Raw genomic sequence first — 27,351 nt, 5'->3', positions numbered from 1 at the left:
CTTCAATCACCTAAGTTTCTCTGTGATTCAATATATCAAATGATAAATAGGAATCCTTTGGACTCTGTAAGAAAATAGCAAGGTGACAAGAGCCAATTCCCAGTCCTCCTGCCCTCAGATATCTAAAGACCATATTTCAAATGATCAGTCTGCTTGGCCAGAACAGTAGGAGTCAGTATGAGAAAACTGCAAGTTGTTTAAGCAGATTAGAGAACCTGCTAAACTACCCCCCCCCATGTTATATAATAGGGATGCATGTGTATGTGTGTAAGCGTGTATGGGGCAGGGGGTGAAGGGATTCACAAAACAAAGTCTGAATTGAAAAACCATAGAAAACAGTTGTTAAGAATGCTATTTGTTTTATTATTACAGTACTTTAATCATAAATAGATTTGAAATTCCTTTACACCAGCCTGTCAAGATTGTCTGGGATCAACCAGTAACAGCCCTGCCAATAAATGAAGTATTACATTTTCTCCATTTCAAGAAAGAATAAGACTGTATTCTATAAAGGATTTTAAGAAATATTAAGCATATAGCCAGCTGTATCGTAGCAAGCTCAATAAATACAGGAAAAGCTTCAAGGTACCACTACTAGTTAAGGATGTATTCTATGCTAGCTGTTGCCTCCTAAACACAGATGTCAGATTCAAAGGTCAATCTGTAAGACAAAAATCACACACACACACACACACACCCACACACACACACACACACACACACTCTCCAAGTAAGTCTTGAAGATCTCCTGAATCACCCAGAAGTACAGCTTACATGGTTTTGAAGGTACAACTGTATACCAACATACCATCTTTCAGTAAGTCCAGTGCTTGTGGTTTCCCTGTAACATTGAACAAGGCCCTCTTTCTCTGTGGCATCTTAGATGACACAGCTGCCATTTGCTTAGGTGCCATGTTGAAAACAACAAAAGTAAGGCATGTTTCCATCTGCTCCCAGAATGTCAAACTATGATAATAATGAATAATTTTCACACACAAAAATGTACGTGTAACTCCACAGTAAGTACCATGTGTCTTTAAAACTTTAACTAATTTGATTTTCAAAAAAAAAAAAAAATCCTCTGTAATTTATTATCCCGTATTTTAGATAAAAAATTTGACAAGGTCACATGGATTGTAAATGGTGAATCTGGGATGCAACTCCAGTTCTGACCACGCTTTTCTCAAATTTTCTGTGAGGCATAGGTGTCCTGTGAGGCATACCAGGGTTTTAGGAAAATAATATTGATGGTATTTCTTCTTAAAAAATTATTTAACATGTATTTTTAAAAAACACTATCAGCATTTATTTCATTGCTCTTATTTTTATGCAATAATCTGCCTTAGGAAGTAGCAACCCATAGTGAGGATGATAGTTGAAGGCAAGGATCATGTCACATGCTCACTATTGGTCTACTTTACATATCTTTTGTTATAACTTAAACATATATATATATGCACATGTATCTGTAATTGTTTTTTATTTTTAAAATGTTACCTAATCTCTATATAATTCACAGATCTCCTTGTTTGGTTACAGAATAGTCTTCAAATAGTGTTGGTTTTCCACAGCAACTACTGCACCATACAGGACACTTTGCGGTGGTGTCTATTTTGATCCAAGAATAGGTGAACTCTTGTATGTACTCAAAGTATTCAAAAGTTAACTACCTTTGGGAAATATGTCACATTACACTAGCTACTGTTGCAACTGGCAGATTAGTCCCCATAAAGACCAGTCAAGCTGATCACATGCTTGCAAGGGCTCTTTCTGGAAAACTGAAGCCCAGCTCCCAGGCCTTCTTGGTGCCAGACAGAGCTCTAACCTACGTGTCCCCTTCACCCACCTTACTTTTGGACTAAAAGCCTAGCTACCTGAAGTTCTGTTCCTTTTAGGTTCCATCTCTGTACCCTTGCTCATTATATGTCCTTATCTGTAATGCAATTTTCTTAAAACATTTCTTATTGTTATGCATGAAACAAATCTAAAAGAAGTCTGTAGCTCTGGAGTGAGATAGAAATTAGTTAAGTATTCTGTCTCTCAGGTATCAGTGTTTTTCTGAACTTCATTTTTGAATTTCAACATAAGCATATAAGTGACATAAAAACAAACAGAGTAAGACAGCAGTTTGAAGACAGTCATCTTCATCTCCAAATCCCAGCTGTAAGAATTGTAAAAATCCTGCATCAACCCTGGAAGCTACAGAAAGAGATCACCTACATGGCTCAGACTTTGAAGAATTTCTGCTACACAGAGAATAAATTTTGGGTGGGTGGAGGCACGGGATGGAAAGTAAATACTAAGGCTTTATCCCCAATTCCCTTTCAAAGAAAATAAAGATGTGGGGAAAGCCCAGTGAGGTCCCCTCTTTAGAGGGCCAGAGTTGGGAGAAGGGATGGAAGCCCTGGGTATGCACAACATTCTTCCCACAACGGTTCAGTGACATTAAGATAGGATTGTCTGAGGAGGCCAAAGATGGTTTGTCCCAGGTAAAAGAACAGGGGCAAAAAGGGGTAGATTAGGAAGAGCCACAGTACATCCCTGAAATGGACAATGACGAAGTAAAAGTAGACCCAGAATGCTGGCTCCCATGATCCAGTTTCACCAGAGAAGGAACTGGACACAGAGGAATTTCACCCACTAGGAACCTATTCCTCTGTTTTCTACTTAAGCCTCTGTGTCTCTGATACATAACATCAATTTACCTTAGAGAACCTCCCTCTGGTTTAAGTTTTCAATAGTAGTCAGCCAAAGTGGGTACGGATCTAAGCAGAACCTACCAATACTGACTGGTAAATGTCAGGGCAAATGTCAGGTCCTGACACACTCACCCTTTTAAGCAAGAATAAATGATGAACATTTATCTGCTCTGCCCCAAGACATGCCCTGACCTAGAAATATATTTCATAATATAAAATGAAGAGAAAAACTGCACTCAAGGGAGCGCATTTATAAATTTATGACAGGAAACAGAATTATATGCTTATTAGGATCTACCTTGAGAATACAATAAAATTCAAGAAAAGAGAAAAATAAATGAAAGATGACACCTTATGACGAAAGGCTGAGTCTAAAAAATGATATCAGCAATCTAATAATACCATTAAAATATTTTAAAGCAGAACCAACTCAAGAGAAAAAGAGATGAGGGTATACTGGGAAAGTCTCTCTGAATATAAACGAAATAAATAAGATAAAGATGAGATTTTGATTCAGTGGGCAGAGGATGGTTTTGATCATAAATGGTGCTGGCATTACTGGCTGTCCATCTGGAAGAAGACCCATACCTCACATCACACTAAACAAAGAAAGGTAAATTAAATATCTGAGAGAGAGAAAATGTGATAGCCTATTTCTGTAAGATGAGGGTAGGGGAAATCTCAAAACAAAAAACCCAGAAGCAGCAAAGGAAAACACTAACATTATACTGTGTAACAATATACCATTTTCTATAATGATGGTAAAGTCAAAAAACCCATAATATACTGGGATAGACACACATCCTTAATAAGATACTGATTTATAAATGGAAAAGAGAAAAACAATCAGCTCATTGAAAAAGTAAGCAAAAGTGCTAAAAGAACAATTCTCAAAAGAGAAAAAACAAATAGTTAATATATAAAAATTTCCCCAGGAAAATGCAAATTTAAAGTACTAATGAGATAGCATTTTTTACTTAACCTAACAGCAAAAATTAAGATTAATATTATCTGTATCTGCTAAGGCTGTGTACAAACAGGCACTCTCATCAAGAATAAAATGTTGGGGGATCCCTGGGTGGCTCAGCGGTTTAGCCCCTGCCTTTGGCCCAGGGCGTGACCCAGGGGTCCTGGGATCGAGTCCTGCATCAGGCTCCCTGCATGGAGCCTGCTTCTTCCTCTGCCTATGTCTCTGCCTCTTTCTCTGTCTCTCCATGTCTCTCATGAATAAATAAGTAGAATCTTTTTTTTTTTTTTTTTTTAAAGAATAAAATGTCATGGGATGCCTGGGTGGCTCAGCGGTGGAGCATCTACCTTCAGCTCAGGTCGTGATCCCAGGATCTTGGGATCAAGTCCCACATCAGGCTCACGGCGGGAAGCCTGCTTCTCCTTCTGCCTGTCTCTGCCTCTCTGTTTCCCTCATGAATAAATAAAATCTTTAAAAAAATAAAAATTAAATGTCATAAGTCTTAGGTAAGTAATCTTGCAAATCCATATCCCCCAATGTAGCAATCATGCTTTTAGGAACCCATCCTATGAAAATAAAAACAGATCTGCATGGCTATGTAAATAAGGATTACTATTATGCCATTATTAGGAAAGAAAAAAAAAACTAGAACGTATAGCCTTCATATTCACCAATATGACAATATTGAAGTATTCTAGGGCACATCCATCCTCTTGGACACCAGGCAGCCATTAAAATGAGTTAAATTCGGAGTGCCTGAGTGGCTTAGTTAATTAAGCGGCCAACTCTTGATCTCAGGATGGTGAATTCAGGCCTTGCATTTGCCCAGTGTGGAGCCTACTTAAAATAATAAAGAAATAAAAAATAAAATGAGTTAAACTCATATATCCTTCAACCTGGAAGGATGCCCATGATACACTGTTAAATGAAATATGAAAGTGCTGAATATTGTATAGAATATAATCTCATTTTATAAAAAATATTAAAATGAACCCTGGGCAGCCCCGGTGGCGCAGTGGTTTAGCACTGCCTGCAGCCCAGGGCATGATCCTGGAGACCCTGGATCGAGTCCCACGTCAGGCTCTCTGTATGATGCCTGCTTCTCCCTCCGCCTATGTCTCTGCCTCTCTTCTCTCTGTCTGTCTCTATGAATTAAAAAAAAAAAAAAAAAAAAAAAGAACCCTATATATTTATATGAGTAGAAGGAAAGGTAAAGAAAAATAGATACGCTATTTATGGAACACTGATTACCTTACAGGGTGGTACTGGAGAGGGAAAAGATGACTATTTTTTATTCTATATCTCTATTTTGTTACCAGGATACCTAAATATTCATAATTAAGAAGAAATCCAATATAGCAAATCACCAAGTGATCTATTTATTTTTACAGCTCAACAAGACAAATCTAGACTTCAAATTCCATGTACTAAACTATTTTTTCTAAAGATTCTATTTATTTATTCATGAGCGACACAGAGAGAGGGGCAGAGACATAGGCAGAGGGAAAAGCAGGCTCCGTGCAGGGAGCCTGATGTGGGACTCAATCCCAGGACTCCAGGATCACACCCTGGGCCAAAGGCAGGTGCTCAACTTCTGAGCCACCCACGTGTCCAATGTACTAGATTTTTGTGTGTGTGTGTGGACATGCTAGGATTGTGCTTTCACAATTTATGCAATTTTGCTCCTTGCCGTTTTGTTCCAATAATGAAATCATTTTAAAAATTAAAAATTAAATTTTAAACATTCATATTTAAAATCAGCCTCCTACCTACAACTTATATTGAAAATCGGACTTGCTTCTAGATCAAATTCTAGTCATTGGACATGGCTTTAGAGTCTGACACCACATGTGCTAGAAACGTGAGGATAAACTGACATGAAGGCTCTGCAAACACGTGGCCAACGAATACAAATCAGGCAACAGACTCTCCAGAATAATAACATATTTATTTAGCACTTCATGAATGCTTTACGTATAAAAATATTCAACAGTACCCAGAATAAAGACAGATCAAAATATGGGGGCACAAATACAGCTGGGCATCTGAAGTTGAGGTGATTTTCCTTTTGTTTAGATTTGAAAACACCTGGCAAGTGAATTTGCTATCATTTCAAGAAATTCTCAATCTGAGGTAAAGATCTCCCAGTATACAAATTGGACATTTCCAGTGAATAGCTAAACTATTTTCATGGATGAGGCATTGATCTCTCTTCTATCACCAAGCGACATTTCTCTGGGGATTCTGGGCTCTCCGGTTGGACACGCCAAACTGTCCTTCTGAGTAAAAGCGTGTTCCTGGTCCTCATGTCCTTGTACCAGACAGGAATTCCTGTCTTTTCCTGTGGACACGGAACGAAGACCCGCCACTGCCTGGACTGCAATCTGGCTCCTGGAGTGTGGGCCATGCGAGGCCATGCCTGATGGTGGCTGCTGAATTAGGTGCAGATCTTCACAAACTGTACTTCCAACATTTAGCATCCCACTCTGAATTCTGGATCACTCTGAATCATACACTTTGGGATTGAAAGTCTTTCAGTTTCCAAGTTAAGTTTTATTCATGAGGCATTTGTTGTGGCTGTTTGTTAATTTTTAGTCAGATTCCAATGGGCATTGCCACCACGTAAACTTACTGGTTCAAGTACATCCTTTTTGATCAGCCAAACATCAATTTGTGTTAGCCCAAGAGAGATTCTGGAAATCAAACCCCAACTCAGTGGTGGCTTGTTTCAGATGAGGTAATGAGGTCGGACCCCAGCTTGAAAGGGCTCATTCGAGACTTGATATAAGGGAAGCAGAACTTGCTAGCTTCTTCAGAATGAGACATGACACAGAAGGCTTCCTACTTTGCCTTAAGTAGTGTTAATTCCAAGATTATTAGATACCATGTTCAAGAGGAAGCACAGAAATAAACTCCAAAAAGTAAAACACAAGCACGGGTAATGTTCACCAGTGCTCTGCATTTGCTCTGCCCTCTGCTCCCTCTGAACACCCCAGTTGCATATAAAAAAATTAGTTTCACAACATGCTTGTGCTTTGTTTTTTTTTCAGAACTTCATCTTTATGCTCCAAATAAAAGATGGTTGAATCTTCTGAGAATAAGAAAGAAGAAGAAGGAAAAAAAAAAGAGGGAAGGATCATCTTTGATCATGCCATGAGTTGATTCCAAAATGTAGAAAAAGGTAAAGAGACTTGATCACAATGACTGTGTGTGAAACAGTGGATGTTATAAGGAGACAATTTGGCTCTTGGTAAAGAGGCAATTTGTACCCTACATTATTCCCCCTTTCATTTAGAAAAGGCTGTCGTTTCCCATCATGGCAAGGGCTGGGCTGTGTTTCTTCCAGCAAATGCTCTGCTAGCTGACAGAGACCATGGAGCTGTGAAAACAGAAATGGAGGGGGAAATGCTGGTAAAGGAGTTACTTGAGGCAACATGATCTCAGGCTACAAACAGAAGAATTAACTGCTGACACTGACCCACAGGGAAGAGCTAATATCTAGAACAGGATCAATATGTTTTAGTTCCTCCTCCTCTAATTTTTTTGGAAGTCAAAGATCTTTGGACAGAGAACATGACAAAGACTTCAAAACACTACTATTGAGTTCCTCACTCTAGATCTTCAGTAACAGACAACTGTACTGGGGGCATAGAGGTGGCCAGAATGCACAAAATCAGGCTCCTCGTAATTTACAGAGTGGCTCATGCTTCCCTCTGCTGTCCTGCAGTCAAGGCCAAAAAGAAAAAAAAAAAAAGGATTTCTTTCAGTATGAAGGCATAAAAGTCCTAAAGGCCTAGGGGAAGCTCATGTCCACACTTTTGAAAACGACTCTGTGAAAATGGGGGCTAGGGAGCAGGATGGCAGACAAGCAAGCTCTTCGGGCTATGTGTCCAATGCCACCGAGATGCAAATTTTACTACGAAAAGAGGAGTGGAAGGAGCTGAGAGCTCAGAGGGCCAGATGAAGTGCCAGAGGCCCCTGACAATCTCGGCTGCTCAGATTAGGATCCCCCACTAGAACTGGTCCCCTTCTGGCAGGGCCAGGGAGGCTGTATCTGCAACAAGAGAGCTGGAAAAGATATGTTGGTGACCCAGGAATCTGTACTGCCAGCTTCTGCACTCTGCCTTTCAATGACAGTTCCGAACCCTGGGCCAGTGGCTGGGACACATGACAGCTGTTAAGGACACAAAGAATGGCACAGGCACGCGACTGACATCAGGGTAAAGATACATTGTGCACACAGAGTTAGAGCCAATTCCAGAGCATCTGGCGGTGGTGTGCCACCATGCTGTTCACTGCAGAGGTGACAACGCAAGAACCAGTGGACAAGCGAGACATGTTCTGAATCTTAGATGTTCTATTTAGAAGTTACTACAGTTAATTAGGCACAGATGTTTAGTGTTTTTAATGATCTCTGTTTTAAGATGTTTTCCGTGGATGTTTATTGGTGTCATATGATAAACAGTAAAAATCGAGTAAGTCACCCTAAAGATAATGGTCTTTACTGGTTCAGAGTAAGAGAAAAATCGTATCAGTCTTCCCCTGTTACTGTTCGAGAAGCATGTGTCATGCATTGGTGGTCAACAACGTCCTTTGTTAGGCCTGCTGCATGTGTGTGGTCTCTGCAGCTGGAGATTAGTCCCCCGGTCTCAACTTTTCAGGAAAAAAGGCTTGATGTTTTAGTTTCGATGAAAAGTTTGAATTTTAATGTCTTGCTCTTAATGGCTCAAAACTGGAAGAAGCCAGAGTGGAAAAAGTTATTCATGATCCTTTCATCCATTAATTTATAAGTGTCCAGCAAAACAATCACTTCCAGGTCCATAAAAACTATACTGGCTTGATAAAATTTCTGGAAGAGAAAGAGGAGGTCCATAGCCCAGCTATAATGTGGAGATTCCACTGTGTCCAGGAGGTTCCAAAGACTGCATTGGACTGATGGTACAGTTGGCATGTGAGTTCCTGACTCCTGTGTCAGACAAAGGCCAACTGACCAACTAGTCTCAGAGAACAGCAGAGCTTACAGGGGCCTTAAATCATGACCCATTCTTATCTCGTTTGAGGGAGGGAGCAGCTAGGTCTGGGTAGGACCTTGCCAGTTGGTGGCAAAGACAACACTAGAGCCTCATTTCCCCATCTATTCTTCACGTCAGTTATTCTGACTCCAAAATAAAAATACTTCTGAAAACGTGAAGATTGCTAACGATCTAGTTTTTAGAATGATCTAAAATCCCAGGTTAAATTATGTTCCACTTTGTTTTAGCTGCTGAGTCCTTGGGAATAAAGGCTAACTTGTATTCATACTCAGGAACTTCATTTGCCTACCTACTGGCCTCACTATATCTCTTCAAATGCCCATATGTGCAAAATGAGAATGCTGATAAATCAGTTAATCCCATGTTAGGACTGAGGTGCTTTCCAAATGCTGTCACTTTCTCTTGGTTGTACCTGAAGGACCTCATCAGAGAATTTTCTGCAAGTTCTTTGACTGTGGCTGAACCAAGAATACCTTTGAGTTCTCTTGAGATGACTGTCAAAGTCAAATTGAGTTTTGGTCAAGAACGCATTCAGCCAGGATGGAAACACTATGTTGCTGTAGGACCTTTGAGGGTATGAACTGGTTTCAAGTCTTGTTCATGGGGTAGGTTCAGAAAGTGGCTGAGCTAGCAGAGAGTAACTTGCAAAGAATTGACTCTTTAGGGCGCCAACTGCAGAATCAGGTAAGAAATCGGCACCAGCCGCTGTCTGAAACCCTTCCCAGTGCAGTGACAGGCAAAAAACACATTGACGCTTTCAGGGTTTCAATAATAGGCCCTGTTGTGGGCTGGTATCAGCTCTACAACTGTGAAATGTTTTGTGATAAGGGATTAGACTGCTGGATTTGGGTGGTAGGTTTCAAATCACTAGAAAATCAGAAGAGAAACATACTGTGTTTATATATATAAAAAAAGTAACCCTAGTTATATGGATCCTAAGTTGTCAAGATTCATGCAGGGATTTCCTACAGTATCAGAGTTCAAGTTGTAGAATCTGGCCTGTCTCTTAGAGTCTATGTAAGAAATGCAGCAGCTCCTACAAGAACTTCTTTGGGGCTACTACATGAACTCAGGACTCATCTTTTACCATTTATTTTCACAGTAACATATGTATGAAGCGATGCAAGTTATGATCTGGTGCCTCTTCCAAAGAAACACATTATAAAAGCAAGACAAGTAGACAAATTAAACAGAAACACAAAAGCAAACAGTCTCAGGCTGGATTTGTCCCTGGGTCTCCTCGTGATCATTTCAATAAGGCACACTGTCATGTCTAGTTTTCCTATTCTCCTTCCTCCATACCCTAAAATTCACATGCTTTGGTGGCCAGAGAGTAGAGGTGTGACTATAAAATAATAATCTTGATTTTCAAGATTATTAGAATCATGGAACTAGTTACACACATCTTATCTGAATCCTTCTCTATAGCTTATTTTTAAGTAAGTTCCATGCCCAATGTGGAGCCCGATGTGGGGCCTGAATTCATGACCCTGAGATCAAGACTTGAGCTGAGATTGAGGGTCAGATGCCTAACCAACTGAGTCACCCAGGTGCCCCACAGCCTCTTTTATATAAAACTCATAAGCAAAGGAAAGAGGGACTGGCTGAAGCAAGTTTCGTAAGAGAATCAAGACAGAATTCCAAGAAGAAATCTACATTTTCTGATGTCATGACATTCACCATAATACATCAGACCCAAAGGCTCAGAATCTAGCTAATGAACAACCCTCTTGATCCTAGAGAAGATATAATATGGGCCAACTGCACAAATCAGGATTCAAAACCCACTAGATCTGATTTTAAAATACTGTATTTTATATTTGAAAGACATGTGAAAATTCAAAATAATTTCCTAATATCCAAGAATCGCAAAGCTGGGGACAGTCATTCCTGATTGGGGAAAGGGAACACTGCCTTCGGTAAAGCCAAAAGTAATGTTTGTAATCTCACTGGTAAACCATTTAGATTTCAAATAACAATGAACTCTGAGCTCACTTGAGGCATAACTTCCTCTGAAACTTTGCTGTTAAGAAGAGCTTTCTAGGACAACACACTGTGTGATTTCCCTCACTTGGGAAAAGGAAAGTCACATATTAGCCAGATGTATGTTTTCTATGTTCATCCTTTTTAATAAAATGGATTATTTCAAGGGCTTTTGGAGGCAGCCCACAGGCATTGTCAAGGGAGAAGCATGTCCCTGGGCAATGAGGAAGGAGTCCCTTTGCTGGTGGCCAATCCCCCAGGAGTGAGTCCAGCCTTTCCCAGGGCATAAGAGGAATCCACGCAAGGTGGCCTGGCACTAATAAACACTAACACTGAAGGAGCATCCGAGACATGCTTCTATTGTTCAATTGTGGGAGGACACTTGGTTAGAACTTTTGTACATATGTGAGTGAAGAGTTTTCTCACTGCTTGAGGCCAGAGAACGGCTGTGACCAGCCCTGGATAGACCATTCCTAGTTGTATAGCGGTGGCAGCAGTGGTCGAGTGAGCTTAGAGAAAGAAAGAAAGATTTTGCACAGAGAGACAAAGAAGCGCCACGTCTCTGGACAGCAAAGGCTCATGCGTGGTGATTAAGTGAGAAGCCAAGCACTGTGCGGGTGCCCACCAGACTCACAGACGTGCGGCTCTGTCGTGACCAACCTGCTGTGACCCTGCATGTCCCCTAGCTCCTTCTGAAGCCGGGCATTCTTCTCCTCTTCCTCCAGCAGCCTCCTCTTCACAGTGCGCAGCTCCTGCTGAGCCTCACACTTGATGTCATTGGCCACCACCACCGCAGTCTGCAGGTCTGCCTGGAATCTTCTCCATTCCTCAGTCTCCTCCTGAAAAACGCCAGAAGCCATGCCTGTGTCAGATGCTGGCCAGGGCGTGGCATGTAGCAAGGGACTCCAGGGTCCCCCCTTCTCCATGTCAGTCAGTGGGGAAGACTGGCCAAGCAGTACTTAGGGAGCACTGCTTCAATGCTGTCCCAACCAGGGAAAGACCCAGCACAGATGGAAGGACACTTTTACACTATCAGAGTTCACCCTGACACTAAAGCTCCTTTGTTTCCTGCAAACACTCATCTGTGATTCCAGGGCCCATACCAGGGGAACATACTTAGAAACCAGCCTAGAAGAATCATCAGGATATTTTTCAAAGGTTTCCCAACCTAAGGTGGAGGGGCACTCTTAGCAAAATGATGGAGAAGGTTCCCTGTCCCCTGCCGGAGACACACCTCACCTTTATCTGCTTAGTCAGAGTCTTTAGCTGCCTTTCCAGGTCTGACTTCTGTTCCTCCAGCTTCATCACATTGCCTGGAAATAAACAAGTCAGACAGGAGTTGGAAAAGTTGCAAGACTCTTGGGAGAAAGTAAGCTAGGTAGCAAGAGAGCAGCTCCAGATTTAAAATCTGTCTTCTACTATAAATTCCATCCTTAACACCCTGAAAACTCGCAACTAGAAACCAGAGGTTCTTCCACACAGAAAATGGGATAGTCTGGAAGAAAAGTGGTGTTGAGTTAGACCATGCCCTCAGATGGCAGGTGCCACAGCCATGCAGCACCAAGGGAAGAGATCTAAATAGCCACTCATGTTTATTACACTAACTCCTGGCCTCCCTGCTGGTTGCACATTATCATCCTGAATGTCACTTATCACTGCGAGGTAGAGAGCTTTTGTGTAACAGAGAACCGACTGGTTATTACTACGGTGACTTTTAGACCAGTAGCTGGAGTCACAGTTCTTAACCATAGTTAAGTCTCAGAATCACCTGGGAAGCCTCTTGAAAGCACATGTGTTCAAAGCCCCAGACTGTGGCCCACAGAGACAGAACACCCATGGGGAGCCAGTATCTAAGGTGGGTATATGTTACAGCTCCCAAGGTGACCTGACCCCTTTCCCTGATGAAGAACATCCTCATCCCCTTCTCTCTGCTTTTGATTCTTCCATGTTGCTACTAGAGTCATTTCAATTTAAATCTGATTGTGTCCTTTAACTAGTTAAAATTCTTCACTGGTGGGGCAGCCCTGGTGGCTCAGCGAGACCCGGGATCGAGTCCCACATCAGGCTCCCTACACAGAGCCTGCTTCTCTTCCTCTGCCTGTGTCTTTGCCTCTCTCTCTCTCTCTCTCTCTCTCTCTCTCTGTGTCTCTATGAATAAATAAATAAAATGTTAAAAAAAAAATTCTTCACTGGTTCTTCATGGGCAGTAGTTGTCTATTAAGGATACGAATCAGAATTATCAGAGAAGCTTCAAGAAGAATTAACAACACACGGTCAGGCAGGTCCCTGCCCGGCTATTCTAATTTAGCACCTGGGCCTGAGAATCTGTGTTTGGGACCAATGCTGCAGAATAAGAAAACACTCCTCAACTTCTTTTTATTTTCTGTCCATTTCTCTCAAAGGTCTCATAGGGAGGAGCAACTAGTCTCAGGCTGGATTTGTCCCTGGGTCTCCTCGTGAAAAGATATCTTAGTAATACCTTAATACCCCGAGCCAAAGTTAAAAAGCTTCTCAAAAGACACACGGTCTATGTTATTTTCAATCTTGGATATGTTATGATACAACTGATATGTTATGATACAACTGTAGGGAAAGGTCTGACGTCTGCTCTGGACATTAATTATAAGCTGGCTTTCTGTGTGGGTTTGTGCTTGACTTTTAAGGATTTGGGGACAACACAACCAAATTGTGAAGAGCAATGTATCACAGAAACAAAGCGAAGCCAGACTTCTCTGACTTTATACACTCTTTGAGTCTGGTGCTGGGTTTGGAAATACACACTGACAACGGATGGCAGTCATTGTTGGTTATCTCCTCGAGTGTAATTACTGAGAACAGTCTGAATGATGTTGACACTGAATGCTAAAGTTCTGTAATTTTGCTGTGTATCATGTCCAGTGAAGGATGGAACTCTGGTGCTAAGCAATTAATCAAGGTGTAGAATATACAGTCAATTCTCATTATTTATGACAGTTACATAAAGTAGCCATGCACACCAAATTTACAAATATTGAACTTTGCTCCTACAGGAAATACAGGGTTAGGTTCCTGCAAGCCTCTGATCACTTTTTCATTAAAGGAGACACTACTTGTGTTACATAGGTTCATTTGCCAGTGTCCTTGTAGCTGCAAGCCTGCTTACACACATAACCCTTTTCCTGTATAACACTCACTAGATAATTTAAAAATTCTTCTGTAGCTTTCTGATTGACAAAACCTGCCTTGCCTGCAAGTTTTTGCCTTTTCTCGTGTTGTGTGGCCTTTTGAGCCCGAGAGCCAGCCAGCACCAGCTGAGAAGGGTTTAACACTTTCTGGACCCGATAAGCATGACTGTAAATTTCTTTGGCTTTCAGTTTCACAATGTGGTCCACTACATTTTTTTTTTTTTAACCAGACATCATCTTGTGAATCTGCAAATATAGCTGCTTTTCTATCTTTTCCAGTTTCATTATGCACCACAGGTTTTCCTTCAGCATTTTCCAGAGCAGTCTCATATACAGGTTGGTGGATTTCATCTTTCTTTCTCTCGAAGTTTTCATTACTATTGAGCTCACGGACAACAACACTAAAACTTATGCTTGAACAAAGCTTATCTAACACACATTATTTTCCCCAAAAGGTACATCACAGCATTCCAGCCATAGGGACCCCAGACAGCATTTCAGGACTACATTTGGGGGCCACTCTAAACAGTGAAATCACCAACAAAAAAGTACAAAAATGCAAAAAAACATGGCACTAAAGAACCGCGAAAAAGATATTTGTTTGCAGCATAAGAGCTAAAACAAGAAGGCAGAGGGTCACCTTGTTCACACTGAGCTGGAAATCCATTTCAGGAGACTAAAATTTTTCACTGTTCACTCTGTGTACATCTGCAATCAACATGAAAAGTGCCATGCATATTAATTTTGGGGCTACAAATAAATTCTGGTAAGCAGGTGTTCCCAGATATGGATTCCACAAATAACAAGGATGGACTGTACTTTTTAGCAATGGTTAGTGTCACTAAAAGCTCTGTGCACTAATTCTTTTGTGACAAAAGCAAAACACATTAGATGTGATAATTTGATAAAGCTTATTTGAACAAAGCAGGCAATGTTTAGCTAATCCCTTTTAATGTCTTTCCCTATTCACAGCAAACAATGAGTTCATAAAGAAGCCATATATTGGAGCCTCTTCAGTAATAAAGTGGCTGACATCTATAAGTTACTTGATATCCTGGCTTCAATAGGGCACATGCTAGAACTGTTTTCTCTCTGCACCCAAGGGCACACGTTGTTCAAATCCATCCAACCATCTGTCACCCACCTTCCTATCCATCAGATGCAAGAGACAATGCTCTGCCAACACCCGCTGAGCAGGAGCAGCGGTGTGGCTCACACACAGTATACCGAACACTCCAAGATGTGTTCACTCTTTTTTACAATCAGCCGGTACTGCTGACTCACATTCAGCATCCTTTCCTTCACTACTGCCCTGTTTTCCAGTTACAGAGCTTAATTATCCTGCCTTTCTTGACTGCCCCTTTGTCCTATGAGACTGCAGACCACATGGAGGGAAGATTTTCCACAATATTCCCACAGACCCTCCCAGGCATTCAGTCCACATCCTGCTCACTCCTGATCCACGTCTGACCAGGGCTCTAGTTCACTTACTTTCCAGCTCACTGATGAGCTGGTTATTATGTAACTTGACAGCTCGGTGCTGTTCCACTTGATCTTCTAATTCGAATATGGTTTCCTTCATGTCTTTAATCTCCGCGTCACTCTCGGATGCTTTCTCTTGCAGTTTCAGGCTGGTTCTGCTCAGCTGTTCTGCTTGATGATCACATAGGTCCTTCAAGTAAGAATAATCCTTTTCTACCTGGAATGAAAGGAAGATTCCTGGTCAGCTTCACAGGGAAAAGTTCCTCACACATCAGTGTCAGGCTCATCCATGCAACAGCAGAGGAAGCTCTCGGCATTTGCTGTACCTGGTATCATTTCTGTATTCTTAGCAAGGCTATACATATATAGAGAAACGTGATGTCTGCAAATGGCCAAATGGGCGGCTTCGGTGTCCCTTCCCACATCCATGGGTAGCTAAGTGCCCTTCTGTCCTGCAGCTGAGTAGGACAGTGCTTCCCTAGGGGGCTCTGGTACTACACCAAAAGAGCTGGCCCTGTGGCTGGCGGGAGGCTGCCCTCCTCACATGTGCTATGGAGCAGCGTCCTCTGCTGGTGATCCAGGAACAATGCCTCCAAGACCCAAGCGATCCTCTGCAAACTCCCAAACTCTTCAGCCCATAAAGTACTCGCAGTTACAGTGTTTCTTTAAAGAAATACAGTATTAACTTAACATGATGGAGAACACCAGCTGAAGGCACAGGCAGAAACACTGGCACCGGGGCAGGGCAGGCAGGCACTCGTTTCACCTTTTCAATTCTTAATCAGTGAATATTTTAAATACTACAGAAAAGCACCCAGAGGGACAAAGTAACCAGGTGCCTAAACAGACTTAACAATTAATTATATTTTGCCACATTTGCTAAATATTTTTCCTTTAACAAGATTTAGTAAAATCCTAACCTTCTCTCCCACCGTAGAGAGTAATCTGCATTATCCTAAAAGTGGTGCATGGTTGTTGCTTGGTTTTTCACTTTTACTGCATATAAATGTGCCTATGTTAATATTGTTCTGTTTTTAAAAGAATTTTTTTAAGATTTTATTTTTATGTAATCTCTGTACCCAATGTGGGGACAGAACTCACCAACCCAAGATCAAGTGCCACATGCTCCGTGGACAGAGCCAGCCAGGTGCCCCGTTTTAAGATTTTTATACAAACCACATTATACTATAACATGCTTTTGCAGTGTACTGTGTTACAGCTCATTGTATTATATGGTAATATGCTTTTGTCCTGTCCTGTACTAATTATGCCTTTGTAAAACTTATTTTTAACCACGTTTTTGAGATGTATCCACATTGATAGCCACAATGCTCTGCCATTACTTTACGTTTTTCATGGTATTCTGCTGTCAGAACATACTATTTTAGAATGAACTATGCCCCCTTTTTATAGTCCTTTAATTAATGTTGCCAAGTAACTACATATTTACCAATTAATGTAAGCCTAGTATATAGGAGGTTACTTCCTAGACTTGGGGGGCATCTTCGTAAACAATAATTTGTTTTTACCATTGCATCTCACGTGTAAAGTCTGTAAGCTCTAGGCGGGCAGAGACCCTGTTGGCTCTCTTCACCAGTGTATGCCCTGGTGTGTACACAGCATCAGACACATGGGGAACACCTAGTGAACATCTGGTGAATGCATGAACAGACACTGGACAGCAGGACTGCACTGTTTTTCAATTGGAACACTGTGACAAGGAATAAATAAACAAGGAAGGAAAGGAGAAAGGAGGTGAATGAGAGAACCAGCATGGGAAAGAACCAGAGCACGCTACGTACCTTAACGTGAGCACTGTTCTGTGAAACCTGCATTTCAATTATAAAGCTGTGTGGCTCCGAACTGCACTGGAAAATGTGTCATTGTAGCTGCTGTGTCACCTCTGGGTGGCTAACCTGGAGCCAGACTGCCAGAGTTTAAATCCCAATTCTGCCCACCTAAGCCCTGTGGTGCTTTAATCTCTCTGTCTCGGTTTCCTCATCTGAACAATTACACGAAATGATGCACATACAGCGTGTATCACAGTGCCTGGCATGTGGTAAGCGCTCAACAGAAGTTGTCATTTCTCTCATAACTGCCTTTATGTCTTGGGGTAACTGCCTTATATCTTGGGGTATGCAACATTAGATGATACTGTAACACAGGTCCAAGAAGACTACAACACATGAACCAGACCAAAAGTCTTTTACCTGACGATAGCGATATAATAAACACTAGGTGACTTTTAGGGGAGAAAAGAGGCCCTGTGTTTTAAGTATAAGAGGGTTGACGTCCAACCACTGCTTCAGCAGAGCAGTAGAAGAAGTGACAGGCTCCATGTAGGGAACCCTCAAGCTCAGGGCCACTCACCTGGCATCTAGAAACACGCATGTTACTTGTGTGGGACTCCTGTGGGTCAGGAGTGAAACTGGGATGGTGTAGCCAGGGAAGCAAAGGGTTGAGCATCCTCAGCCTAAGTGGGAGGGTGAGGTGGGGGTCCTCCACGTGCAACTGAGGCTTCTGGCCTCTCATGGGCCTGGACCCACCTTTATGTCCTACAAGTAGGCTGGTCATCATCACAAGCACCCAGCAGTAAGCAAAGTGGTGGGAGGAGCTGCTGTAAGATGTGCTGTGGTCTGTTGGGGCAAGCGAAGCTGTAAGTCAGTCTACAGTTTCAAATCACACATCTCATTCTTCCTGCCTGATTTGGGAATAATTCTCTCAAGTTGAGCAATATATTCCAGAAGGCTCTTTGGTTAAAATCGCCACCACCACCACCACCACCACCACCAAAAACCCTTAAGTAACTTCACAACTTCTTTCTACAGGAGCTGGCTGGGTTGTAACAGGCAGGTCTCTTTATATTCATTTTTAACCAGTGGAGAGAGGGAGAAGGTAAGCCACTGGAAAAGAACAATCCCGTTTATCAGGTAGCAAGGGCCAGCAGCATGTACTCCCATGACCCTACAGGATGCCGTCCCCATGTCTGGCCTTCCCGCTGGCCAGTTCTTCTGAGTCTGGCTCCTCTGGTTCAAGGACTGAGCTATCACACAACCAGCACTGTGCTTTCCAATGTCTCCTGTTCGAAAAAGAAATCACTTTCATACATTCCAAGGACGTTCTCTCGTCTTCTATAATCAACGTTCTTTAGGACCAGGGCGTGCAGAATTTTATTACCAACAGAGTTGGATGAATTTCCCCAGGGAGCCATGGGGAGCCCTAGTCCTTCCCGGAGAGGGATGGATAGTTGGTGGTTGGAGACAGTCCTTGAGCTGTGACAATGGCCAGAGGCAGATGGCAGCAGAGACCACTCGCAACTCCCCAGAGGGTTCGGTCTGCTCTCCTGCCCTCCAAGACCCGGGATGCACAGACAGGCAGGGCTGCCCTGAGAGAGACACGGCTTGTCAGATGCTGAAATTAAGAAAAACCTATCGTCGAGGGTCTGCACCCCCAGCGACTAGAAACTACTCCTGTCTCTTCCAGGATCAGGCCAACCTTTCTGGCCTGAGAATTTGCCCTTCTCTTCCTGCCACATTCCTGCCATTTCCACCCCACTGCAACACCCACCCCCCTCTTACCTCCTGCTCCCTTCAAGACTAAGGTTGTAAATCAAACAAAAGGACGTGTCTTGATGACTCAGGTTTTCACTGTGAATTTCTCTACTGTGTTCAAATTAAGCAAAATTTTCCTAATTCCCTGAGACTTGAAAGGTTGTTTTCTTCCAACCAAAAGCCTTTGGCCTGAAGACCCTATATATCCATGTTAGAGTCCTTAGGTCTGCTCCAAATGTTTCTCTATCTCTTCTTCATTGCCATGGAACCAGAAAGCAGCACAATTCAGTGATGAGGAGTTAAGAGTTCTGGGGTCAAGGACCCCTGGGTGGCTCAGCGGTTTAGCGCCTGCCTTTAGCCCAGGGTGTGATCCTGGAGACCCACGATCGAGTCCCACATCAGGCTCCCTGCGTGGAGCCTGCTTCTCCCTCTGCCTGTGTCTCTGCCTCTCTCTCTCTATGTCTCTCATGAATAAATAAAATCTTAAAAAAAAAAAGAAAGAAAAGAAAATCATAAGGAAGAGGGGCATCTGGGTGGCTCAGTGGTTGGGCATCTGCCTTTGGCTCAGGGCATGATCCCAGGGTCTGGGGATCCAGTCCCGCATCAGGTTCCCCACAGGAAGCCTGCTTCTCCCTCTGTCTGTGTCTCTACCTTCTGTCCCTGTGTCTCTCATGAATAAATAAACAAAATCTTTTAAAAAATCGTAAGTAAGAGAAAATACGTTTACAGTACTATACATTCTGGAAAAAACCCCACATATATGAGGACCCATGCTGTTCAAGGGTCGGCTGCATGTAATACTAAAATAAATAAACTTGGAATGATTGCTTGAGTAACTTTACCATGAGTAAGAATGTGTTATTTTTGTTGTGTTTGTTTTTACACCTGAGTTGGTTCCTCCAAAACTCCTTTTGCTTAATTCCTGACCCTGTTCTGAATACGTACTGCTGGTGGAGAGCCATGTTTCATTCATGCTGGCCAAAACTTTTTTTTTTTTTTTTTTTTTTTTGGGCAATGTTGCTCTGCCAAGGGAGAGAACATGCTAATTTAGTTTACACTTTTGTTATGGAAAAAGAAGAATGGCTATAAAACACTGAAAGCAGAGGGTACAAGTCTGTATTTCACTTTGGGAATTTTCTAGATTTTTCAGATGAGTGTTCATGGAGGGGCTTCCCGGTGTTCACCCAGGACAGGCAAACGCTGGGGCTTCCGAGACAAGTCCTAAGGCCAAGTTAAGGGAAGAGCTGTGGTCAGGCCTAACCTTGGGGAAAGAAAGATATTAACATGTCTAAAAGGAGAAATGGGCCACTCACAAGGGAAGGGGGTGGGGGGACCAGCCCAGGAAATACAGCAAGGGAGAGACCATGCTGGGTCCATGGAAGAAGGAGCACCCCCTCCTCCAAGTTACATGGAGGCACAGGGAGCAGGGCAACAGATACTGGGGGTCTGGTTCCACTGCAAGAGCAACCTTACCCAAACATAGGCTGTTTCTGCCAGACTCTCAGGTTCAGCTCCCATCCTGACCCCCCATCTCCCACTCCATGCATAAGGTTGCAAGAGCAGATCCCTAAGGGGGTAAGGGCTGGGGAGTGGAGGGAGCCGCCAGTCACAGCCACATGTGACTGCTGTGTGTCCTGGGACACATGACTGCTATGTCTGCCTAATAAAGGACAAAAGGGCATTCTGGCTTTACAGAGGACACTTCCTAAGCTTCAGCTCCTGGTGCAGACAGCAGGCTTCATGCTCTGCACTACAAGGCTGAGGCCCAAGGCACAGTTCCTGGGCAATGCCCCCTCCCCCCCCCTCGAAGGCTTCTAGCTGCAGAGCCTGCAGCCTTTCCCCAAGCTGCCTGGGCAAGTGTCTCCTTTTGACTTCCTCAGAAAAGCTGGAAAACAGGCTCTGTCACACAACTTCTTTTCTTTTCTTTTTTTTTTTTTTTTTTTAGAGAGAGAGAGCGTGTGCAAGGGTAGGGGGGGGTGGGGGAGGGGCAGAGGGCGAGGGAAGGAATCTTAAGCAGGTTCCACCCCCAGCTCAGAGCTTTAGATCAGGACCTGAGCCGAAACCAAGAGTTGGACGCTTAACTGATGGAGCCACCCAGGCGTCCCCACGCAAGTTTCTTACTCCTTCTTTCCAGCTGCTCCACCCAGAGAACTGATCAACTGCTGTCAGCCAAAAGCACTGGAGAAAATGAGGAAACTGTGTAGGCTGAAGACACTGAAATGTCCATGTCTGCAGCCTAGACAATTCAACCTTAACTAACTCTCCTGAGTACTCCGTGCATGAGGCACAAAGGGGAAGTGATCTCTAAGTTCTCCTGGACTCTACACCAAACAGATTCACCAATACTTCTGACCTCCTTTGAGACACCAGGGGTGGATGGGGAGGGGGCTTTCATACAAGTGATCCTAGCTGATCTGACATGGGGACAATGACCCCATGGGCTGAGGGCCCATCTGAAGAAGCAACACTGTGGTTGAGACCTAAAGCTTAAAAGGCAGGGCCAGGAGAGTCAAGGAAGGGGAGTGGACAGGGGGTGGGAGGGGTGCAAGAGCACGTTCGGTGGAGGGAGCCCCCCACAACAAACGCCTGACACAGGCAAGGATCAACCAGGCAGGGTCTGTGCAGAGAAGGGAAGGGCTGAGACAGGTGGCGGTGAAAGCAGAAGGCCACCGCTGGGTATGCATCAGGTGAGGTGTTTGGGGCAAACTACTGAAGGCTTTACAATACATTTAGGAGACCACCATGAACACTTGGTAGAGAACAGCCAGGACTAGAAAAAGTGGACCATACTCAGCCCCCTTTCAGGGGCTGTGGCAAACAGCGCTCTTACCTACCCAGCAGCCATTCTTCCTTTCTTTCTAAGAATCCCCGTTTTGTTAAAAAATTAGGCTGTGATCTTGTCATTTCAAGGAAAGTGGGCGGAGCGGGGGGAGGGTGTGTATGACCCAGGTCTGATCAAATACAAAGGGAAAGCTGCTAAGGGGGCTCCTGGGGAAAAATGTTCTCCAGATAGGACTGAGATATCTATCTGGCAAGTTGCTGAGCCTCCTGCCTATCAGGACTGTGGGGATCAAATGCTGAAGATGCTGTGTACCCTCGGCAGGAAGGCCGACAGAATCATCGAGCTGCCAGCACATGGCCCTGATACGTCACATAGCCCTTGGACTATAGCTACCAAGTGCCTCCTGACTTCTGATTACAGGAGCACTAGGCAGTTGGCTTTGGTCACTGACACAAAGGGTTTCTGTTTCTTAAAGTCCAAAGCATCACCTGGGCATCCTCACGGACCACCTGCTATGTAAGCCAGGGTTCAAGGTCTCTTCAGTTCTTCAGAGTCCTATTCTGCTGTCATGGTTACAGAATCATCTAGTTGCCACATCTTTCTCTCAAGTTCTGCTTTTTTTTTTTTTTTTTAAGATTTTATTTATTTATTCATGAAAGAGAGAGAGAGAGAGAGAGGCAGAGACACAGGCAGAGGGAGAAGCAGGCTCCATGCAGGGAGCCCGACATGGGACTTGATCCTGGGTCTCCAGGATCACACCCTGAGCCAGAGGCAGACACTCAACCACTGAGCCACCCACGTATCCCTCTCAAGTTCTGGTTTTGCCACTTGTGGCCAGTGCCTCCCCTAATTAGTTTGGCCTGCTGACCAATACTGGTCACACAGGGATTACTGTACCTCTAGTTTTCCCCAATTACCGAGAGCAAGTGTTTCTTTATAATCTCCCTTCTCCTCTGGAAGAGACACCTGAGTTTCTGTAGAAAGAACTAAATCTCAGGGCGCCTGGGTGGCTCAGTTGGTTAAGCATCTGCCTTTGGATCAGGTCATGATCCCAGGGTCCTGGGATTGAGCCCCACATTAGGCAGGCTACCTGCCTGCTTCTCCTTTTCCCTCTGCCATTCCCTCTGTTTGTGCTCTCTGCCTCTCCCCAACTCTCTGTCAAATAAATAAATAAAATTTAAAAAACAACAACAACTAAATCTCTAAGAAATACCACCTGTAAGCTTTGACTTTGGGGGAAAAATCAGTATTTTCTTTTAAAACTTCTAGGTTTCAAGCCTTATAGTATTCTAACTTGAAACTAAGATCTCAAACAATGGAAAATCTGAACATCAAGAAAACATAAACCTGGATTGCATTATAGTCCAGAAAAACAATAATCCTATGCAATGACATTCTGCTTGCCAGCTAGGGCAGGCATGTGTGTGGCTTACAGGAGGCTGAGCCTTCAGGACTCATAGTAATGAGACCCCTCCTCAAAGTTGTATGGAGGCATGCTTCATAATCATACAGTAAGTTGCCAGGAAAATGTTTATGTTGGATATCAGAGAAGCTGACAAAAATAGAGATACTAGCAGAAGACAAAGAAATTAGAGAAATAAAAAGTCTCCAAAATAATCACAATGACTGCAAATGTCCTACCAATTTTCCATTTACTGTATGAGGAACAGATCCACTCCGGGCCCCTCCCCCCAAAGTACATTTCAAGTCTTTTGAGAGGCTCTTGTAAAGATATCTGAGTCACTTATGTAACTTAGCCAAACTGGGAACTTATATAGACTTACTAAATCTATCAGATCATAGGATGGTTTGGTATTGCTTTTCCTCTCTGTAAATAGGTGATTTTGTTCTTTTCTCATACTATTCACCTTCCACAAAGAATTAAGAGTGGATGAATACAGAACGGTATACTCAACGGTAGATGTTGTTCATCACCAAGAAAACTGCTTGGTGATTAACAGGACACTCACCTTGACATCTGCTTAAGGCAGTTAAATGTGAAAATTCTATGCAAAAATGTCTAGTGAGGCAACTGAGAATTGAAGAATTAGAATTTACTCCAAGAATGTAAGGACAATTTAACACTAGACCACTTTAGAAAAATTTGCTGTTTAACTTACCTCGTTAACAAGTTAAAGCAGAGAAACCATCCCGATCACATAAAAACTACTCTAAGATCGTAACAGATAAATAAGATCTCCAGGAGATGTAGAAAAATTCTATCTCTAAACTTAAAAAAAAATAACAAGCAAAATATGTGTATAACTCAATAAAACGTATGCAACAAGTGCCTACAAGGCACCGTTGATAAAATGTCGTACGCACTCCTTTTAAATCAGGAACAAGGCCAAGCTCCCTCCACCACCATGCTTCTATTCAGTGCTATACAGGAGATGGCCTGCCCAAGGTCACAGATTTAAGCATTAGCTAAGTCAGGAGGCCCCAAACTTTCCACCCACCAATCTGCACTTCACACCCTTTCCATTATAGTTTCGGGCTGAAAGTACTCCTATTTCTTTTGCACATGAGTCCCTTACATCTCATCACTTGAATTCATTGTTTCTGGTGGATTAGTTGATACTCTGCCCTGGGACTACTACAATTAGCTTCCAGTCAGCCTAGAAAGTCTGGGTTTTACCTTTTTGAAGATAACACAGAAGACAGGAAGGTTAGTACAGGTTATGACTCCACTGTAATTACAGATCAGTACCCCTGTACACCTAAGACAGCACAAAATTAGGGGTACCTGGGTGGCTCTGTTGGTTAGGCATCTGCCTTTGGCTTGGGTCATGATCCTGGGGTCCTAGAATCAAGCTTACATCGGGGTCCCCACTCAGCGGGGAATCTGCTTCTCCTTTTCCCTGTGTGCCTCCCCCACAGCTCATGTTCTGTCTCTCAGATAAATAAATAATATCTTTAGAAAAAAAAAAACAACACAAAATCATACACCTAGGACTTTGATACATATAAAAGAAACTTTATGTGACATGGTGCTTCACATAGTCCTACCTCAGAATACCAGCTAGAGCCTCTTTCATCCTACTGACAAATCTCTGATCATTCTACTCAGAAAGACATATAAAAATATGGAATATATGAATAATATAAGTAACAGCTTGATTTAAAACATATATGCTGTATCTTCCACTCCACAGAGAATGCAAACTTTTTTTTTCCTTTTTCTCCAAATTAGATTTAGTTTGTTCCAGAAAACTCTAAAATTTATTGTCTTCGTGTAGCTAAAGCTATAACAAAAGGCAAATTCATACCTTTAAATGCTTTCATTATCAACCAAGAAATGACAAATACAGAATTTTACTCAAAAAACTAAGAAGAAACCAAGGAAATGTGTAAAAGCAAAACGAGAGGATTAATAAAGACAAAAGTAGAAAGAAACTAATCAAATAGATTAACAGTAGAATTGATTAACTAATCCAGCTGGGTCTCTGTATTCAAGGAATGTGGAGTGACATGCTCTATCCCTCTGAATAAGAAGATTGAATATTTTAATTATGTTGATACAAGTTTGTACACATGTGCAAACATGCATAAACTGGGAAAACATCTGAAAAGACACACAGCAAAATGCTAGCAGTGTTTTTTCTCCAAGTGGTGGGATTAAAGGTAATATTATTTTCTTCTTTATATATTTCTGTATTTTCTAAACCTTTCGTAATGAATATATTTTTTTCCTGATCAGAAAAAGTTAAGCTACTATCTTGAGATAACTAAATTATTTCTTGGTGATACATACACTTAATGGGATGTCAACCAAAATACAAAGAGATGAAGGCCTGAGGGAGGATTTCAAGGTGGTCACCTGAGAGATGAAGCTTTTTGCAACAGAGTGATGGAGGGGAACCGATTCCATAGACATTAAAACTTAATGTAGGGCAAACTGGGTGGCTCAGTGGTTTAGCGCTGCCTTCAGCCCAGGGCTTGATCCTGGAGACCTGGGATCAAGTCCCACATTGGGTTCCCTACATGGAGCCTGCTTCTCCCTCTGCCTGTGTCTCTGCCTCTCTCTATCTCTCATGAATAAATAAGTAAAATCTATAAAAAAAAAATGTATGGCATGTTTAAGAAAAACTTAATGTAAAGCTACAATTAACTTAAATTTCAAATGGGCACCTGGCTAGTATCTTTTATGGGACTGCTTCCACACTTTCAATAAAATGCTGTAAATTCAGAACTCCAACAATGATAAAAAACAAAAACAAAAAAACCCTCCTAACACTGCCTACCACTCAGGTCGTCAGACAGCCAGATGCCAGAATCAAGTTGCAACAGACTAATCTTAAGGCAGATGAAGTGGAGAGAAAAATCCCCCTATGAGCTCATGGTACAACTTGTTTCTTAAAACAGTGACAAGCCCAGGGCGCCTGGGTAGCTCAGTTGGTTGAGTATCTGACTCTTAATTTTGGCTCAGGTCATGATCTCAGGGTTGTAGGACTGAGCCCTGCATCAGGCTCTGTACTCAGCAAGGAATCTGTTTGAGATTATCTCCCTCTCCCTCTGTGCCTCCTCTTGCACTTGCACTTGCTCTCGCTCTCTCTCCCAAAAAATATAGAAATAAATAAATCTTTTAAAAAAACAAACCAACAGTGACAACCCTGCACTAAGGTGGGAAGGGGCTTCAACCTCTCTCACCAGGGGAGCCCAACATCACAGACCCAGAACTTGGAGGAAACAGGAAGTAGGAAGCCACCTGTCTATACCTCTCCAGCACTGCTCTGTGAGCTAGCAGAATATAATTACCAGCAATCCTCAACATGTAACAAAATTCCAGACTGATTAAAGGATTATTTTTAAAAAATAAAATAGTGATCATCTATGTGATTGTGGGTTGGAGATCTTTCCCAGTGAAGAGTGGAGGAAAAAAGAAGCAATGAAGACCAGATTTGAATGACCTAGCAGCTCAATACCATGCACTGGCAAGGGTTCAGGGAAACAGACAAGCTCCTGAATCTGCTGGTGGGAACAAGCCAGTAAATTTCTTGGGGACAAATTGGATGAATGTATTGAGTGTCTTTAAAATGGTCATACTCTGACATGGTAAGCCAATGTTTAGGAATTTTTCCTAAGAAAATAATCAGAAAAAATAAAAATAAAAAAAGAAAAAAAGAAAAAAAAAAGAAAATAATCAGAGATATATATATATATATAAAAAAGTATTTACAATATCGAATGACTGGAAAAGAACATAAATGTTCAACAAACAAGTGACCAGTAGAGTACATATGAAATATTTATATAATAGAATAATGGCTGGCCTTAAAATCATGTTTCAAAGAATAATGATGAGAATATGCTCAAAAATATTAAATTAAAAGAGTATGTACAAGATGAATCTAAAAAGTTTTTTAAAGATTCATTTATTTATTTGAGAGAGAGAGGGAGGGAGGGAGGGAGGGAGGGAGAGCACACAAGGCACAAGGTGGGGAGGAGGGGCAGAAGAAAAGGTAGAGAGAATCCCCAACAGACTCCCTACTGAGTGGGGAGCTGGATACAGGGCTCTGTCCCACGACCCTGAGACCATGACCTGAGCTGAAATCAAGAGTCAGACTCCCAACCAGGCACCCCTAAAAAAATTTCTTTAACTTGTGGAACACACACACACACACACACACACACACACACAAATCTGAAAGAAAACACCAAAATAGTGACTATATTATTAGTTGGTAGGG

General features: G+C 42.5%; 1 protein-coding gene across 9 annotated transcripts in view; it reads right to left on the bottom strand.

The window, feature by feature from the left end:
• SPECC1 (sperm antigen with calponin homology and coiled-coil domains 1) overlaps nucleotides 1-27,351 on the bottom strand; it is a 280,020-nt gene that overhangs the window by 80,399 nt on the left and 172,270 nt on the right. For 7 of the 9 annotated variants that reach the window (XM_072820972.1, XM_072820971.1, XM_072820970.1 and 4 more), the window contains 3 exons: nucleotides 15,338-15,545; nucleotides 11,922-11,995; nucleotides 11,343-11,521 (listed from right to left, as the gene is read on the bottom strand). In XM_072820972.1, coding sequence (XP_072677073.1) covers nucleotides 11,343-11,521; nucleotides 11,922-11,995; nucleotides 15,338-15,545 — 461 coding nt within the window. Of the gene's footprint in view, nucleotides 1-5,595; nucleotides 7,046-11,342; nucleotides 11,522-11,921; nucleotides 11,996-15,337; nucleotides 15,546-17,874; nucleotides 17,896-27,351 lie in introns of those variants that run through there. The other 2 variants (XM_072820977.1, XM_072820975.1) reach the window with 2 other exon arrangements.

The sequence above is a fragment of the Canis lupus genome, chromosome 3 (genome assembly GCF_048164855.1).
Source record: "Canis lupus baileyi chromosome 3, mCanLup2.hap1, whole genome shotgun sequence".
Lineage (NCBI taxonomy): Eukaryota > Metazoa > Chordata > Mammalia > Carnivora > Canidae > Canis > Canis lupus.
The sequence above is the reverse complement of the archived record's forward strand: the minus strand, read 5'-3'. Positions and strand labels throughout refer to the sequence as shown.